We start from the raw sequence: 19,723 nt of genomic DNA, 5'->3' as shown, positions 1-19,723 counted from the left end.
GTCACAATAAAATACACTGAACATAATCTTCACAAAATTAATTTACAAACGTTTAAGCTATTGCCATTATAAATTACAATAAATGTTATTTAAGTATTAATTATTTACAAAATTAAAAGCCATTGTTATTTGCAATATCAATACATCTAAGTCACGTAAAGACAACACACATTGCATTACAAATGCTATAGGTGTCACATTTGCGAAAGTTCAAACTATTGACATTGTAACTGACAAAGCTATTACTTTTGCTATTTTCAAAACCAACACATAAATAAAAAAAGTGTCATTTACAATACCAATTGTTCAAACTTTCCTAATGCGAGACCTATTGCATTTCCAATGCTTGTTCCTACAGCCAACGTGCAGGGGTCAGGGGTCAGGGGTCAGGAGATACTGTCCAGCAGGATGCACCAGCTTCAGTATAATTGTTGATTGTGCAAGGCCCGTTGGGAAACCGGCTGAAATCTCTCTGCACTTGGTGAGTGGGAAAAGCGGTTATAGTATGCGCTCCAGATCTGGTGCTTAAAGGAGCAAACCATTTTGCACGCAATAGACTTTAGATATGATTTGTTCTACATGTATAAATGCTAAGCATACAAAACTGGGTTATCTGATGCCCATCCGAGATGCAGTTCATGATATTTCTCTTTTCTGCATCTCTTTAACAACAAGAATTGCCAATCAAGTCATTTGGATTTCCTAACTCTTGCCCGGTTTCATATTGCTTTTGCAAAACTTCATTACTCAGAGAGCTGCGGTGTCCTTCCCAATATATAAAAAACTGTCTAACAGCAGAAATGTTTTTTTGTTGTTCTAAAAAGCACACAAGGTCATAAACGTCTCTAACATTAAGGGAACTAATTTGTGTGCGGATGTGCTCCTTTTGAAAGTGCTGAATGCTGTCAGTCACAGTGAAGTTAACCGATATCTCAAGTGGGTAGAATAAAAATGTAATTGACAGCAAGCTGATGAATGAAGAGGGTGTAGTGCTAGAGGCACTCCTGTGTATTGAAACCATGTGATGCCTTTTTGCTTCCATGATTTTAATTGACTTTTGGTGTTTTACTTTATCCTAGCTTGAATGTACAACATAATATTTTCTTCATGTGCACTTTTCTTTGAAGATTTCTTTCTGCAAAGTGGGAGAGCTTTCACAGAGTAGAACCGCTTGCCAGAAACAGAACGTGTGGGATGTGAATTTGAAAGCGAGAGAGAGGTGTGGAATGTTTTTCTTGGTCTTGGAGTGCAGTTCTATGAGCAGCGGTGCTTAAATGTGTATTATGTTGTACATTGGGAGATGAAGTGTGCAGTGCTATATGCAGTGGTGCACAAATGTGCATTGTGTTGTACAATGGGAAATATTATGAGGTTCTTACTATTGGCTTTGACATGCCCTCATGTCATCTTCAATTCCGACACTGTCTTGCTTGTGCTTTTTACACGCACAGCAGGCCCCCACATTTCTCAAGTTGTTTAGGCTATTCAAGTTCAAGGTTGTTTTAGGCTTTCGGAAGCTTTGTTGGGATAATGTGTGGGAAGTGTGCTTGGTACCTTTTAGAGCAGAGATTGTTGTTGCCAGAGAAATATGTGGAATGTACAGCTCTGTCTCGGAGTCAAAATACAGGGGCCTGGCCAGCTTCTGTCTTGACCTTGACACAGACCGGTACGGTCAGCTAGTTTTTTCATGACAGAAGAAAGAGGGCGAGGTTTCTAGAACCTTCTCCCCAGGCGGAGTAAAAGGTATTCAAGTCAGGAAATCTTGAAGCCCAGACTGGAGCTCGCTTGTGGGCAGACGTGTCATCACAAGGGAACTTGAGTCCCAATCGAGAATCCTGCCTGGGCAGTCAAAGGGCTCCTCCAGCTTGAGTTGGCAAGCATGTCGAGTGAACGATCGAGGTTTTTTATTTTTTATTTTATGATGTGCGAGTGAGTCTGTGTGCACATCCAAGTCTTCAATGGTTGTAAACATCTTATGTATTTAGTGTATATATCTTTCTGATTTCTTGCCGGAAGTCTAGTATTATCTGTTTGTCTTTCATTCAAGTATTATCTGCTTGCATTTCATATTATTATTAACGCATTTAACAGTTGCATCTGCCTAATTATGAGTGTGTTATTATTGCTTGCACATATATATACATATATATATTTCTATATACATTTGAAAGTTGTTCATTTGACATCTGGAAAAGCCTTGCCTTATTCTGAGAACCTTGTTTTGATGTGTTTCATTTTATAAAAAACAACCGAAATCCCTTTCCTGGTCGTGTTTTGTTTTCATTGCTTGGTCGTGTTTGAGCTCCATGTGGGAGGGCGGTATTTTCTATTACTTGGGAGTGCGAAACAATACAGAGGGCCAGCTGAAAGCCCCTATAAGTAAGGGCATTACATAATTTTTGTAAAATCACAAGGTCTTGGCTAACACCAGATATAGCATTAGCTTGCTTCATCTCCACACAAAGTCATACTGCCTGCTAACATCAGTGGGTTTAGTTTGCATATTTGGCAACACTGCCAGGAATACACCAGTGTGCTCTCACCTGACAGCATTTCAGTGAAAAATGTAGTAGGCGATGCATCTCCAAGGAAAATAAGACAGATTTTCAGAATCCAGATGAAAAATCCAAAATACAGGACATGTGGAATGAAAAAATTGTGCAAGTGAGGTTATTTCACAATTCTTCTCAAAGAGATCACTCCTCCCCTCACCTCTACAACGGACATCCTTTAGAAACTGCATTAAGGTGGAAAATATGCATGCCGTGCACACAGTAGTTACTTTTCCAGGTATTTATATGCACTAATGTTATACGAGTGTGTATTTAACCTACCCAGTCATCGCAGGAGCTCAGCACACCAAGCTTTGTGTCACTATATGCCACGATGTTCACTGCCTCCAGAAACGTGCCCATTACTATAGTATTGACTATTTGAAAACATCTGAAGACTTATAACGCAGTGTCACCTTTTATGCACCTTTGCTACTGAACAGATCGCCTTAACAGTCACATTTATTTAAAGGGAAAAATGTTTTATTTCTGAATACTCTTGTACAACACTAAGTTGAATTGGGGCTCTACATGAGAATGAATCCACCAAGCACACAAGGGCTGCGATTAAGTCCAAATGTAATTGCTCATTTTTTAATTTTGAAGGTTTTTTTGGGATTATTTTAGAGCAGCATCTTTTCTTTAAACATCCCAGAAATAAAGCACATTAAAAGTGACCAGTGAAAAACCACAAATGAGTGTTTGTACCATCAGTACTCAACATGCAGCTATAAGGCTAAACCACAAAAAAACAGAAAGCAGAGCAAAACCTGAATATTATAATAGTCTCAACAATTAATATGTTCACAGCACATTCTTTTGACATCATACCCAGCAAAATAGTGGTTAAATCACTACGATAGTAAACCACTGTGAATTAAATTAGTTTTTCAAAATGTTTTCAATACACGTGTATGTGTCTTCCATTGGGCGACTGCAACACTGGGCAAAGTTAAGATGCTTTCTCTATCTTTGTCCGGCTGATAGGAGGATGCATGAACAGTTAAGATGTAAAAAACGTATATACATTGAGAAACTACAGTAAATAAACAAGCATTGGCATAGCCAATAGGTCTCGCCTTTGAGACCTTATAAGTGTTTAGTGAGAGCTATTGGCTTTGCCAATGTGTTTAAGTTATGTTGCAGAGCAGTGTGGCTGTGATAAACACCTCGCATTGCACCCCGCACAGACCGTGCTTGCTCGTCACGTATTGAAAGTAAGTAATAGTTACATGGAGTTGTTTTTCTTCCTTAAAGCCAAGTCATTGGAAAATGTAACCATGGCAAACTGAGTAAACAAAGCGCGCTCCATGCCAGGTGGCTCTCTGTGGCCTGAAAGCTACCTCTGCTGTCTCAACCCGTTTGATCTGTGTGTGACCTAAGGGACAGCAATCTTGTCTAAGTCCAGAGCCGGTAAGATCTGTATAACCTCAGAGGTAGGTCTACCAAGATCTTAGCCTGTAATATCTGCGTGCCTTGAGGGAGAGCTCTGCAGTCTAAGAAAGATCTAGTAGAATCGGTGAGCCCCAAGGGAAAGCTTTAATGCCTGAGGCTTGAACTGTGAGATCTATGTGCCCTGAGGGACAGATCTGATGTCTAAGACAAGAACCTGTAAGACGTGTATTACTTGAGGTGCACTTCCTGTCTGAACCTATAACATCTACGTTCCCTTGGACATATAACCCACCTGTTCTAAGCCCGGAGCCTCTCTGTGGCGCAGGATTTTACTAGGACAAATTTTAATCACGTCATCTCATTGCCCCATGAGCACCGTCTGCACATTTAAATGGGCCTCTCCTTAGCAACATGCCTGGCACCTTCTCCCGGATTTCTGGCTCTGCGGAAGTGTGAAATACAGATTATGTCCAGTTCATTGCAGACTTGCACGTGAAACACTTAGAAGGCTTTTACAGACAATGCACAATTTGGGACCATATTACAATAATACAACGCGTGGCCTCGGCCTGCGACTGGCTCACATTGGGATTATGGGCAGAATTATTTCTTTTGAACTGGCAGTGGCTGTAAACATGAAAGAGGGATAAAAACAAAGTTGAAAGAAGCGAGGCCGCGAAAGCGACCTTGCTTTGTTTACTTAGGAACTGAGAGACTCCTATCCACCGAGGGCCCACTGCCCGAGGGGACCGAGGAGAAACAGGGCAAAACTTGTGCAAGGAGGGGACGAGGAACGGGCTCACTGCCTGAAAACACTTCAAAAAGTTGTTTTCCAGGCACTGAAAAACGTCCTCCGAAAGTGGAAACGGATTCTTTTTTTATCCGGGCTCTGTACCCTGGGCCGGGTCTGTGGCGGAGACAGCACCATGAAAACACAACACTGAAGAGGAACCGTAGTATTGGGCTTACTGTAGCGGGGCCTACTGAGGGGCTCAGTTTTACTCTGAACCCAGACGATCGCTGATGGCACTGCCAAGGAGGAAGATAAGTGCCCCCTCAATGGGACTGCTCTGTGCCTCATAAGACAGGGAGAAGTGTTCACTCACTCACTCACTGCCCACCACCCTCTCTCACCGGAAACCCCAGCGCCTTGAAGTCACACAATGAAAAGGTTCTAGACCGATACAACTCCTACAGAAGGAAGACACCGGTGACCAATTGACGTAAAATGGAATCTGCGGTATACGTAATACTTGCAGTGCACGCTCTGAGGCACCGCAGCCCAGGGTGTGAGCCTTTGCGGAGCAGGGAGTGCAGCCGCACCTCCTGCGGCCGCCGAACTGGGATGCGCCCGCCCCGGGGTGCGGAGGGTTAGCATGGCTTCAGCCGTCTTCCAGGTCACCTCCCTGGTCAACATATTCCTGCAGGACTGCTGGGTGAACGGCATCAGACGGCTCATCAACCGGCTCATCAACCGTTGCGGCGACGAGGAGTTCTTCCAAATCCGCCACGAGTAGTCGGACCGCAACGTGTTCTACCTGCACCGCAGCTACCAGGACCTGGGCCGGCTAGGCAGAGGGTTGTTTGTACTTGCTTCGCGGCCGCAATTGACAAAGCCAAATGAAGAAAAAGTGCCTAGAGTGTCACGCCGCCAGTGAAGCCTCCAGTCCAGGTGGGCGGGGATAAAACTGGATAGGGTGCCGCGACCCATACAAGTGCACATCTTCTGTCGGTCTGCGTGCACATAGGAATCCGTATTGATTCCAAAAGGCCCGCGCATGGCGAGCGCAGCGCATGCGCGCTCCTAACACCAGGCGAGTCCTAAAAAATTAAAGAAACACTATAACGACAAAGGAAAAGCAACCCATTGGTGTCAGACCTCCCTGGAAACTAGCAAAATCCTTTTCCTTTTGCATTTTTAAGTGTCATCTCCTCAAACTCTATATGTACTCTCAATTTACCTTGAAGGATCATTGCCCGAGTGAGCCCAGGCCAGATTCAAACCTGCCACATGCAGGCCACACACAAACGCGACAGAGGCGTCGCCTGTGATCTGCAAGTGGCAGGTTTGATATCCCAGCAGGGCCTGCTTATTACATCATCCTTCAATGCCTTAGAAAATAGTTCCTACAATACTATGAAATACCAACAACTGTGGCAGCAAACTGCCATGAACTCAGTTTGAGAATAACAACATAAAAAAATCCTCATTTTTAATTTACTCTGCCATTAGAAATATGCTTCTTGGTTGAAAGAAAGCGGCTACGGATCTATTATTCTGAATCCAGTATTAAAGCACTCATTGCCCTTGCTGAAATACATGAAAAGCTCTCAAATACACACCCCACAAAGGCAAAATCTAATCTGAAAATGTGTCCCAGAAAAACTGTTTATCACCTCAATGATTTTAAGTACAGCAATATTTTGTTATTTTTATAAGTGAAACTTTTAAAGCAGAGCATTGGCATGCTTGTCACAGCTGGGTAGTAGTTTAAGCAAATGGAAGCAACCTTTTTTCTCCTACTACCGCATTACTGCTCAATGTCCAAAACATATGTAGACTACTAAAATTATTTTACACATCAATTGTAAGTCAGACACGGTTTGAAATAAATGTGGCCAACTAACAATATTTGGAACAACTGTCTTAAGAAACACAGACTCACACTGCTGAACATTGATGAATACATCACAGATTCCAGTCTAGAATAATTTCACTGAAGTCAGCCACTAAGGCCATACTCAAGACCTGCTTATTATTATTTTATCTCCATGCATTGATATAACTCCTTGTGTTCTGGTTAAATATCTTTGCTCATAACTACTGCATGTGAAAAAAGAGTTTAACGTAAACCATAGATGTAGATCTGCTAAGTGCAATATGTTCTTTATTACCAAGAGGAGAGTGGCATCACAACCCACTCAAGGCTTGACCTCACAGAAGCCATGCGTCCTTTATAGTAAGAACTCAACAATGGTAATAAAAAGCATATTACACTTTGCGCATCTATATATCATTATCCATATATGTACATATTTCTATATCCAATATATCTATCTATGGCCAACCTCCGCATGCAACCTACTCAACCCTTGGCTGTGCACAAGGGGAGGGTTAGCCACAAAGCCTAGCCTGCGGCTAGGCCCTGTGACCCAACTCCCCCAAAGGCAGCCTACCCTTGTGCGCCCTTCCCCAGGCCGTGCTTAGCCCCGGACTCCCCATCCCCTGGGGTCAGTATTTAATGGAGAGGGGGGCTTGCACCACTCTGGCTGATTTTGGCCCTGGGGACCCCATCTCCCGGTGCATTTTTTTTTTTTTAGGAAGAGGGGGGCATGGAGGCCCCCTCCCTGGGCAGCTTTAAGCCCAGGAAAACGCTTCCTGCAGGGAAACAGATTAAGTCTTTTCCTAGCGCGCAGGAGCATTTTTCAAGCTCCTGCCCGCTAAGAGCAGATTTGGTGTTTGCAGCAGCTTAGCTGGAGTTTTGAAATTCCTCCCGCCAAGCGAAAGCAAACACAGATTTCCCTGCCCTCGCTGTGTGGGCGGGTAAACTGCTATGTCAAGGGGTGGCCTCCCTGGGACACAGCATGAACCGGCCCTGGAGCATGGTGTTCCCCAGGGGCATTAATGGCTCAGGGAGAACGGCTTCCCCTTAGGATGTTTGGCTTGGCCCCGTGGATGGCTCCTGCTTTACATATATGGTCGGACCCTAAGGGATGGTGTACCCAGGACCGAAATAGTCGTCCCCAGGGATTAAACTAGTGTGCACCCATCCCCTTTTGAAATGATAACCGGGCCCTTTAGTATGGGGTCCCAGTGGCTGAAGGCAGCTATGGAAGGGGGACCATGTGCACCCCTCACCAAATTATAAAAAAGTATTCCACCTGGGACCTGGCCCACCCAGGGGATTAAAAAAACAAAAGTCGGAGACCACACTTAAAAAAAAAATCCTGTGAATCCACAAATTAGCAGCAAGTTTTGAAAAGTTTTGGGGACCCCACCACCAGGCCTGAGATCTGCTGGATCCGCAGAACTTCCGCATCTCTAGATATTCATAAATCCTTTTTTTAAATTACTCCAATACTAATGAACAGTTCCATCAAATCACAGAAGCACTCTTTCTGGACCAAGATCTAGCTTTCTGCCAAATTTGGTGTAATTCCATTTAACGGTTCGGGCTGTAGTTGGGTCTAAAATCCCCATGGTAATTGCATGGGGAAAACATATTTTGGGACTCCCTTTTTCTCAGCCCCCACTTGATGCAAACAGCGCCAAAAGGTATTAGCAAAACAAAAGAATGATTTCTCCTATGTAAAACTACAGCCAGTAGGTTCAATATATACACTTATTTATTACATTGTGGCAGTCTTCCCTGTGTAGTTATTGTTAGGGTAGTGTTTTCATAGGTAGAGTGTTTTTAGGTCTCGTCCTTTACCATTCCGAAGGAATGGGAAATGGCCGATAATTCAAGTGCTCGAACTGATTGTCAAACCACCGCTTTTTTTCGTGGCGTTTTCTTCGAGTGCACGTACAGGCACGCGCTTTTGGCCCATACACTTTCATGGCCATCTGTTCCTCAATGTCCCTCCCACCCTTCGTCAGGCTAATGGCCCTCCCCCCTCCCCCAGCACAGAGCGCGCATCGCGGCCGCACAGCACATCAAAGGGCTTCTCCCAGCGTGTGCTGTGCGGCTTCTCCTCCCCTAATTATGTGGCCGGCCGTACTTGTGTTTCCCGGCCGCTTCCCGGCCACTCTTGTATTTAATTAGCAGCAGCAGCATTTCTCCTGCGCCAGGCCACATCAAAGGCTCTGTGCCACTTTCACCCACACAGCAACACTTACAGACACGCAACGCCACTCACACCCACGCAAGCCCACTATCATCCACGCAACGCCACTCACACACGCAACGCCACTCACACACGCAACGCCACTCACACACGCAACGCCACTCACACACGCAACGCCACTCTCACACGCAACGCCACTCTCAGCCACGCAACGCCACTCAGCCACGCAACGCCACTCAGCCACGCAACGCCACTCAGCCACGCAACGCCACTCAGCCACGCAACGCCACCCAGCCACGCAACGCCACTCACACACGCAACGCCACTCGGCCACGCAACGCCACTCACACACGCAACGCCACTCGGCCACGCAACGCCACTCGGCCACGCAACGCCACTCACACACGCAACGCCACTCACACACGCAACGCCACTCACACACGCAACGCCACTCACACATTGTGGGTGCAGATTGTGGGTGCAGATTCAGAGTGCAGATTGTGGGTGCAGATTGTGGGTGCAGATTGTGGGTGCAGATTCAGAGTGCAGATTCAGAGTGCAGATTGTGGGTGCAGATTGTGGGTGCAGATTGTGGGTGCAGATTGTGGGTGCAGATTGTGGGTGCAGATTGTGGGTGCAGATTCAGAGTGCAGATTGTGGGTGCAGATTGTGGGTGCAGATTGTGGGTGCAGATTGTGGGTGCAGATTCAGAGTGCAGATTGTGGGTGCAGATTGTGGGTGCAGATTGTGGGTGCAGATTGTGGGTGCAGATTCAGAGTGCAGATTCAGAGTGCAGATTGTGGGTGCAGATTGTGGGTGCAGATTCAGAGTGCAGATTGTGGGTGCAGATTCAGAGTGCAGATTCAGAGAAAACTCAGCAGCACCACCACCATTGCAATGCAATAGGTCTCGTTTTAACGCAAATTTAAGCTATAGGCCTTGTAAATGACAAAGCCTTTTATTTATGTTCCAAAAACCAGAACGCAAAAATAAAGGGCATTATCATTTACAATGCTAATAGTTCAGACTCGCGTTATTGCAAGACCTATTGCATTTCCAATGCTGGTTTGTTTTGCTTATAACTTTAGCACCATTTGACGAATCTGCAGCTAAACTTTTAAAAAAAATTCCCGCTCCTTCTGGCGCTTATCTGACAAGCGTGGGCCAAGAAAAAAGGGGGGGAAACATGTGAAAGCCTTCACGTTTAAATGCAGTGAGTGGTTATGTATAGTAGAACCAAGATCAAAGTTATCTGCTGCCAGTTTAAAATAACTTTGGAAAAAAAACAAGAAGCTAATATCAAAACATGTAAAAAAACAAATTAACGAAATACTGCTATCCATATGACTGAAAAGCAACTCAATATATGTTTTAGTTTTCTATATTTTTACCAAGTTAATTCTGTTTGAAAACTGGATTTTCGTTTCACAAATACCGTCACCACAGTCTGACTTCATTGATGGACTTCATGCATTGATTCAATCCCATAATGCTTAGTCCTTTAGCCGACACCTTCAAACCTGAGACTGAGCTAAGGGCCATTCAATTTGGACAGGTAAGATCTGATTTCAAGTGCTGTGAGCGTCATCTCTTACTGATGTGCAGCTCGCCTAGATCTACAGCCTAGTAAGTATTCGACTGATAAACCTGGTATTTTTATGTGAGGGGCGGTCAAAGAACAGGGAAAAAGGACTCAAATCTGGAAACTGTTTCCTTTCGAGAAAGTAATTCACAAATGATTAACAGATCAAACATACATAGATTTAGTTAAAAACACAATGTAGAGGCAAATTCTAATTCAATCAGCTGCTCCATCCCCTTCCAGATCCTCAAAATAAATATGAACGGGCAATAATTTCTTTAAAAAAAGATAGTGGTTTTTCGTAGTTCTGGATTTTTAGGGGACATCCATTATAAAAAGCAAAGTTTTAGGTTCCCGAATGCTGAGGTTTTAAAAAAAAAACAATGCTGCATAAATATATCACACAAGAGGATAGGCATTGCATGGCTCAGTGGACCAACGCACCCACTCAAGGGATCTGTGTTTGAATTTCTGGTAAGAGGTTCAAATTTGGGTGGGTTGACACACCCTTTTATTCTTCTGAGTTGATAAAATAACACTCAACAGAGTAACAAACATCCTATCTATAATCCATCAACAGCACCAACTGACCTCCACAGGGGTGAATAAGCACTCTAAGGACATGCCTGTTTATGTTACTTTGCTTAGCCTCAGGTTTTGTAGACTGAGTCTAGAGTCTATGGGATGGGACAAAGTACTACCACTTCCTAATTTGATTTATTCGCTTAAACAAAAATAGCACCTAAAACATGAATCATAAGCATCCAATGCTATTTAAAGTAAATACTTGAATTTCCTCAATATTTTCGGCATGCATTCACTTCAGTGGTAAATTATAGTGCCTTTATAGTCTAAAACCTCAAGTGAAATGAGGATTCATTTATGTTAGACAAGCAAGTAGAAATAAAACAAGAATATGGATAAGGACAAGCCATCTTAAATCTCATTTGTATTCCCTGATAAATGCATTCCTATTGTTTTTGTATTTTGTGACAACCATGCAATATTAAATGCTAGGCAAACAGTTGGTTACAGAAGCATTACATTTACATTATGCAAAAACGGTGTTATCGTAGCAAATTCATGTTAGGCAGCCCTATTACAAACACACAGATAAATGTCTTTACTGCAAAAACTGACCACATACTTAGAACCCATACAGACAAAATTATTAATGTCAGCAGGTTTAATGTGTTTTGCAAGTCATGCAAGCAAGCAAAGCATGGCAAGCTTGTTTTGCTCTTGGTTAATATGTGCAGAATATTACGTTCTCCCTTTTTTTTTTTAAACCAGTTAGAATTAAAAAATATATATATATTTTACAACCACTCCGTCCTATTAGTTTTCCTTACCTTTTCTGTGTGGTTTTAGATTGCGATCAACTGGTGGTGGTTCACAGTCAGAAACAGGCACCACCCTCTTTTGGGGTGTATTTGGACTTGGCCTAAATCCCATATGCACAGGTGGGGGGACCTGCATTCCAAATGCCGACATGTCAAAAGATCCTGGAGTCATTGGCACATAGTTCGTTTCCTGGATAGGTTCTGTAAAACTGCTGGAATGATGTCGCGGTGGAGAGTTGGGATTCATAGGAACATAATTTTCATCAAGGTCTTCACTTGATATACTGCCAATGGTCAACATACTTCTGTTTTTCTAGAACAAAAACACAAAGACAACTATTACAGGCATAGTTACCTGTGACATTACAAAGAATACGACTAATGCTGTGTGGTTGGGATTCAGAACTGTGCATCATTTATTACATGCTTCATTTAACAACGAGTCACTCTGGAATCCTTTTTGGTTGTGATTTCTGGTGATGGAGGATTAAGTAAACATAGCTGCCAAGGTTTCAAATTGTTACTGTACGACATTTTCATAATTTCAGTGTAATTATGAGTGACATTAGATGACTAAAAGTGATACTTTCTCGCGAGAAAAATCAAGCAATGAAGATTAGGGAAATATATAAATATCAGAAATTACACCCATTTGAGCAACAAGAAACTCTAAGAATATCTGAAAACTGCTGCAACACACCAGTGCACAACATAGTTTTCTTGAATTTCGTGGTTCTTCTTTGTATAACAGAACACATTCCTTACTTGGGCACTGCACAATGTTCAGCCTCTTCATTTCTTATGATCAGAGTCTCTGGATTTAACAGGCTACGGCAAATCCACTAGCACTGACATTCACATTGACATCAACCTCCAAGCACAAACTGTCACTTGTGGAACCCAAGTCTCCAAATATAGGCGTAAATTGTCAAGAATGGAGCCCAATCACCGTGACTGCATTATGTTCCATTAAGGCACCAAACAAGGTTGCAACCAATGCAGGGAATCGGGAATGCAACTCATCAGAGTGCACGCAATGCAGATTGTACTAAGAAACCGGAATCGCCAGTACAGGTCTCACATACCCATGTCAGTTGAATTGGTGCACGTGCACCTTTACTGTACTGCTGACCGGCCTATCTAAACTTTGCTTTTACCGCTTTCCACCACACACTCTGCTCAGTTGCCTCTCCGTTGACGAACACACTAATGAGCAATTGTATTGTATTGTAATTGCATTTTTATAGCGCTTACTACCCCTGACGAGGCGTCGAAGTGATTTTTCGGCGGGTAGCACGCTACTCCGGGACCCACAGAGGATTAGTGTTGAATTAGTATAGTGAAACATGCAAGTACATTTTAAGTGGTGGATAGGTTAGTCAGTTATTTGGATTTGGAATGATAGCAGAAGGATAGAGTAGGACAAAGGTTTGTATTTATTTATCGCTCGCTTGTTGACGCATGCTATTCAGGGAGCCTATAAAGGATTAGTGGTGAATTAATATGGTGAAATATGAGGTAATTTCAGTGGTGGATATTAGTCTGTTACTTGGAGTGAGAAGGATAGCGGATGGATAAAAGGGGAAGAAAGATTTGCATTCATATAGCACTTGTTACCCTTGATGGGTGTTGAAGCTCTTTTCTGGCGAGTAGCACGCCACTCCGGAATCCATAAAGGATTAGTGTTGAAAATTAGTATAGTATAAATATGAAGTAATTTGAGTAGTAGATATGTTATTCAGTTATTTAGGCAGTATATTAGTATAGTTGAATAAGGAATATGGAATTTGAGAAGTGAAACATGTTAGTCTGTTAATTTTGATTGAAAAAGGATAGTGGAGGGATAAAAGTGAAGGATTTTATTTATTTATTTATTTTTAAGTCTTAGCAGTAGGAAGAGGCTTTTGGATGAGTAAAAAGGAGTTTTGGAGGGAAGGAGTCAGAGGGGAGAGTTTAGAAATGTTTGTTTTAGGGGATCGGTGTAGTAAAAAGAGGTGTCAGATGATGCAAGGAGGGGTAGAGCAGGAGAGAGTCTAGAAAAGGTTATTTTGGCGATCATAGTAGTGGTATGGGGTTTGGGATAAATGAGAGTGGATGTAGTGGATATATTGATCGATCTATAGGCTGAGAAATAGACTAGTGCATTGGAAATGCTTAATTAGAAGAAAGTGATAAATATATAGATCCATAAGTACATTGAAAGTATATAGATACATAAAAGAAGTAAGTATATTTAGATTAAATATATTGATAGAGGCACAGGATGAGAAATAGGGTAGTGCATTGGATATGCTTTTTCAGGAGAAAAGTAACAGACACACAGATCCAAGTACATGGAAGGTACATAGATGCACAATGGAGGTATGTACATGTAGACCAAAAATGATTTTTATTTATTGATGAATATTATTATTATTTTTTTTCTTCTCTTAACATAATTGTTTTACATGTTTTATAAAGTAATACACAAAGATAGGTACATATCCATAGTGAAAACAAATGCTTATATACAGAGGGATATGCTGTAAATTTCTATTTCCGTATGGTGCTTATGTGGATAAGAGCCAGATCTTGAGTAGTTTTCTGAAGATGAGGTGGTTGTCGGTGGATCTTATGTTGGGGGGTAAAGAGTTCCATAGTTTAGCTGCTTGAACAGAGAAGGATGTGCCACCCATTGTTTTTTTCTTGTATGGTGGGATTTTGAGGCGAGATGCTCCTTTAGAGCGTGGGTTCCTTTGTTGAATGTGTTTGGTGATTTTATTCCTGATGAAAAGTGGTCCTATTCCATGTATTGCTTTGTGGATAATACAAAGCTGGGGGTATCATGAGACATGAAGTCCCAGATGCACGCATTCTATTTTACAGGATTAGAAGGAAAATAAAAGTATGTTATCTCTATTACAGAGACGCTTGGGCAATGCCAATCAATTAACTTCTTGTTCCATAAAGCGCGACTTTGCATTTCAGTGCGGTTTTATGAACCATCACACTGAAAAATGTATTAGTCTAAAGCTTGATGTGTAGTACTTGGCAGGGCTTAGTAAACAGAACTGTAATTACCTTCTTTTTATCGGATGGCCCCTTGTGCAGGACTGAGTAAGCCGAACTGGATTTAACTTCTGTTTACCAGATGGCCCGCTAGTGCAGAACTGAAACATCAGTTAGCTAGTACCGGTTTACTTAGTCCTCTTTTTCTTAAACTTATTTTAAGCAAATATTTAGCAGATTCAATGGAATGTATAAACCACATACAATGCCAAAGAATGTAGTCTAATTTTCTTAATGTAGCCCTCATTTCTCCACCAAGACACTATCTATCCCTTCTAGACAGCCTTCCTCTATCTGTGGATCAATTTGGCCCAAGTCTGCAAAGGAGCGGGCTCCCATTCTAGTGTACTCTGCCTAAAGCTCGACAAGGACATAAGCAATATAAATTTCATAGAGCCTCTGCCTTTGTTGCAAGTTCAGGGAACCCTCTTCACATGCATTCACACTGGTGGAGTAACTATGTTGGCGCTTTTCCTCTATCAGAAAGGACGGTCCGCAAGAGCAGTGGGAGGCACAGTGCATTCAGTGACTCCACCATAAATTTACCAAAGGCTCTTACTAGCTATTTTTAGGTCGAGCCTAGAGCAGTGCGCATGCGCTGCTCTATGGGAGGCTTCTTGTAAGCACTCCCAACTTACTTTCACCTTTTCCATGTGGATTTGTTTACACCCACACATTTGATTGGCCATTACTTCTGGCTTTCACAAATGAAAGCACGCAAATGGGCAAAGGCGTGGATAGGTCCCACCTTTTCTTTAAATGTTTACTCCCCTAGCCTATGTGTCTCAAGAGCGAGCGGAGTGAGCAGAGGCGCGCAGTGTGCCACTTGCATTCCAGGATCATGTTACAGTTCTCCAGCGTGACCGCTTTCACTTTAGCGTGTTTTAGATTGCCTGAGAGGCAGACACCTACACAACATCGCTCACTTTCGCGTCCGCGCATTTTTAGATTGCCTGCAGGCAGACACAGCACAACATCTGTCACAGCACAACATCTGTCAAACTGTTCTGCTAACTCAAAGCTACATTAGATCAAACAGAACTTTAAGTGGCCCGACTGGACAGGCTCTTGTCTCAGAATTTAAAAAGAATATGACCACTGCTTTGAATACGGGCTCTGAGACAATTGCAGGCAGCACAACATGCTTCAAGAGGTTTTATCCGAGTCTTTTTACCTTCAGATTGGAAATTGTTTATGAATCTAAACTTCTCCACTCCCAGCCAGTCCCTGGTGGCAAACTAATGCAGAGAAGTTGTTGCATTTACTGAACAAACATCTGCTCTCTCTGCAACAATTCAGCTATATTGTGCCATTCTATTCTGCCCACAACACCATTAGCACACTATATACTGGTTTCTACAATCTGCTTGGACACATTTGCCTCTGCTTGCGGCCATTGAGAATTGGCCCATCATCCGGCTATAGAAATTCCTAAAGAAACCGAAGGCATATGGCAGTCTCTTCACATGGCAGGAACACCCGACTGTATCCCTGCACCAATCGGTCATTCTTTCAGAGGCAATAATCAATTTCAAAATGTCCCGGCAGACCAGTCCTGCTCTTTAGTCAAACAAACTGAGTGAGGGGGTCTTTCTACAATCCCGATTTCTATTGCCCGAGGTCCCCAGAAAATTAGAGCACCAATGGAAAGGAACATTCTTCTAGTCTCCCTCCCTCTGCTGCTGCGGACTCAGAGGTAAAAATGTGTAGCAAGGAAGATGCAGCAAGGGACTTCTTACAGAATACTTAGTCCAGTGTCGCCAGTGAGCTCGATGGGGCTCCAGTAAGGGGTAGCGTCCCTTCACAGGAGTGGCACACAGGGGAACAGCAGCAAGCTGGCTGATTTTCGAACAATGCATCCTGATTACTCAATTCTGCATAAGCAACCCATGAGTTTTTGCATCCATTTTAGGAGCTGATGGATTTCAAAGAGATTGCATTAATACAGCCTGCAAATTAGGAGGCTCTTAGAAATGTAACACGAGACTTGAGCAAGATGACAGAAGAGGCCAGTGGGAAGACGGAGCAAATGACAATAACGCTCTCAATGCAGGCTTCTGTGTAGGGATGAGTGTTTGCTTTAAAGTAGAATATTTATTTCCATTTCTGGTTGCTTTACGTCTGGCTGAACACCCAGTGCTTAATTTCAGCAGGGGTTTGATTTGGCTGAGCCCCGGAACTCTTTCTAGAGCTTACAGAACTTACAGGATGGGCTTGCAGTCATGTCTGCACTAATTAATTGACAGTTATCCATTTTGCGTGAAAGACTTGAGGCTGCAAAGCAGCACTGCCAATTGTAAGAAACACACAGATTTATATTTTTAAAAATAGCACTTAACTCTGCAAGGGCCAGCTTCCTAGGCCTGCCACACCCTCAAGAAGGGATAGTCACTAGCTTGAATAGCATTGAATGACTTCAGCTTGTATGGTTCAGGACAGCACTGTACTTGCAGAACACCTCCCCGCAACCATTAATTAAATTTAAAATCTTAGCATAATCAAACAAGTGCTCTCGATTTAACCCATTGCAGGCAAGTAACCTTGGTAGTCATTTTGATAGTGCTGTTCAAATCTAATTATGCAAAATGAAGTACTTTACACAGCAATATGGAAGACATTGTAACTATAACACAAACAAGCATTGGCATAGCCAATAGGCCTCGCCTTTGGGACCTTATAAGTGTTTACCCATGCAACAGTTGGTGTTTTAGCACCACGGATATTGTGTTGGATAATTAAACACTTATAAGGTCCCAAAGGCGCCTGAGACCTACCTATTAGCTATGCCAATGCTTGTTTATAATGTGAGATGTATTCAGTAGTTATAACTACCATTATAGTAGTGGAGAAGTGTGGCTCACTGGTTAGAGGCGGCAGACCCGTAAGCAGAGAACGGCCCGGGACCAGGGTTCGATTCCCGACGCGGCAGGGTCGTGGACCAGGGTCAGCGGACTCGATAATTCTCGCCTCGGTGCCTACTCTAGTCAGAAACCACACTCGGCAACTCTGGGCATCAGCTTGCCTCATCTTCACAACGGCCCCCCCAGACCGCCGGGGATGCTTGGTCGCACCTTAGAGATACCCATCAGGGACCATCTCTTAGGGTGAGCCAGGACGGGTTCCCCAGCGGTCGAAGCGTGGAGATACTCCTCCGGGAGTCGATTCCTAGCGCTAGATAAACCCACAATTAAATTAAATAAAAACAGCCAAAATAGTGGCAAACAGAAAATTGATTGTATGCTCACTGCATATAAACTGTCATGGGAAACAATAAGCAAGCCTGATTAGAAAGCCATAATCAAATAGCAAAATCACCTTAAAAAAGTAACAAAATGCTCTACGTAACAAAACATGTGATCAGAGTGCCAGTAAAAATGTGTACATGTTGAGTATGTATGATACCAAGTGAAAACAGCCAAAAGTACAAATGTGACTAATAACTTAAAGTGAGCCTGCTAAACAAAGAGTTCCAAATGAAAATAATCAAATGAGCTTAGAAGCTAAAAGCGAAATAATTTTAAACAAGCTCTAGCAGCAAAAAATAAATAAATGTGCTAGGTGATCTAAAAATAGCCTAAGACAAAACTATGAGCGAATGCACTAACATTAAGTACCCTAGCAAATAGATCTATGAATGAACTCAAGCAAAAAGATTACTGGCAAACCCGAATCCATTTATACTGTTTTGAACAATACAAACTTAACAGAACAAAATGTGACTTTAGTACATAACATTCTGTCAGCAGCAGATAGATTGCATTCATTCATTTGTTTTACACAAAGTTCGGATGAAAAAAAACTTTAAATAAAAACGAATTAAAACATTTACTTCTGCCAAAGAGCTGCAGCCATCGCCGTTGAAAAGTGTCATCTTGTTAGCTCAGGAAAAGATACAACAGACCAAGAATGGCCAGGTAGGGGGAGGAGCCAAGCTCGCGATCGTAATGGTCGCTCTGTAGCTCGGCTCCGTCAGCCTTCCGGCCTGACTCGCAAATCCTGCCATATATCCTGCCCCGGGACGATGCACTCGAGCAGAGATTGAAACGCAACGTGTTGCTCTTACTCACCGTCTGACCTGGAGGCTCCTACGTGCCGCGACTCCGAAGTTGTGCCCCCTGAGGAACCAGGGCCTCCGCGGTGATGAAGCCGGGGCCTCGCCTATTGGACCCAGCCTGGCATTGTTGTACGCGTTGGCCCCGGCCGAGAGCGTGAGCCGCTGGTGGGAGACCGTTGTGCGAACATTCCGGTGGTCCTGATCCGGACTTGCCTTGGCGGCCGTGGAGCTGGTGTGGGGCACGGTGCACCGAGGGCTACTTGTGTGAAGGGGGCCCCCCCTGCCGCGGCTCCGTCCATCCATCCTGGAGCCTCGCGCCCGGGATCTGCTCTTCGACCACGCCAAAGGTATTGCAGGCTGCAACCCGACTTTGGCGGCTCTCTTTTCTGCACCAAGGCTGCCTTAGCGGGACCCCCTTGGTTTCTGTGGAGGTCCGCATCTGAGGCCCTGATCCGGGAGTCGTGGGAGGTGGTGACGAGCCTGACTCCACAAAATGTCGGCCATCGAGATAGACCGTGGATATCCTCCGGACGGCGGACCTGGACTACTGGACTGCACGGGGGCCTGGACATGTGTGCGCGAGCCTACAATCGGCGACGTTCTGGAAGCACTGCGGTCCTTGCATGCGGCCTTGACCCCCATTGCCTCTGGGGTATCGGTGCGGTCTGTCGCCATCTTAGAGGGCCGGTCTCTCACGGTCCCCTCTCGTCTCGGTGACGCTTCTGCCTCACCCCCCTCGGCCGCGCTGAGAACTACTGCCACTGGCAGTCGACAGGTATGCGAACGATTGGCTTCTGAATCTCCTGCACTTCACTGTTTGGAGTTTGGGGGCCCGGATGTCGTTCTGGGGTCGGATCCTACTCGAGTGTCCGAGAAACATGATGGCTTGCTACATCTATTTGCCTTGATGAGGTCGTGTTTCTGCTCTGCAGGGGAACCCCCGCTTTCCCGAGCGGCGAGA

At 43.8% G+C, this 19,723-nt stretch overlaps 1 protein-coding gene across 2 annotated transcripts in view; it reads right to left on the bottom strand.

The window, feature by feature from the left end:
• GAB1 (GRB2 associated binding protein 1) overlaps positions 1 to 19,723 on the bottom strand; it is a 290,545-nt gene that overhangs the window by 45,362 nt on the left and 225,460 nt on the right. For both annotated transcript variants that reach the window (XM_078676871.1, XM_078676870.1), the window contains exon 6: positions 11,670 to 11,973. In XM_078676871.1, coding sequence (XP_078532997.1) covers positions 11,670 to 11,973 — 304 coding nt within the window. The remainder of the gene's footprint in view (positions 1 to 11,669; positions 11,974 to 19,723) is intronic.

Source organism: Lissotriton helveticus, chromosome 2_1 (genome assembly GCF_964261635.1).
Source record: "Lissotriton helveticus chromosome 2_1, aLisHel1.1, whole genome shotgun sequence".
NCBI lineage: Eukaryota > Metazoa > Chordata > Amphibia > Caudata > Salamandridae > Lissotriton > Lissotriton helveticus.
This window is presented reverse-complemented; position numbering and strand designations above follow the sequence as displayed.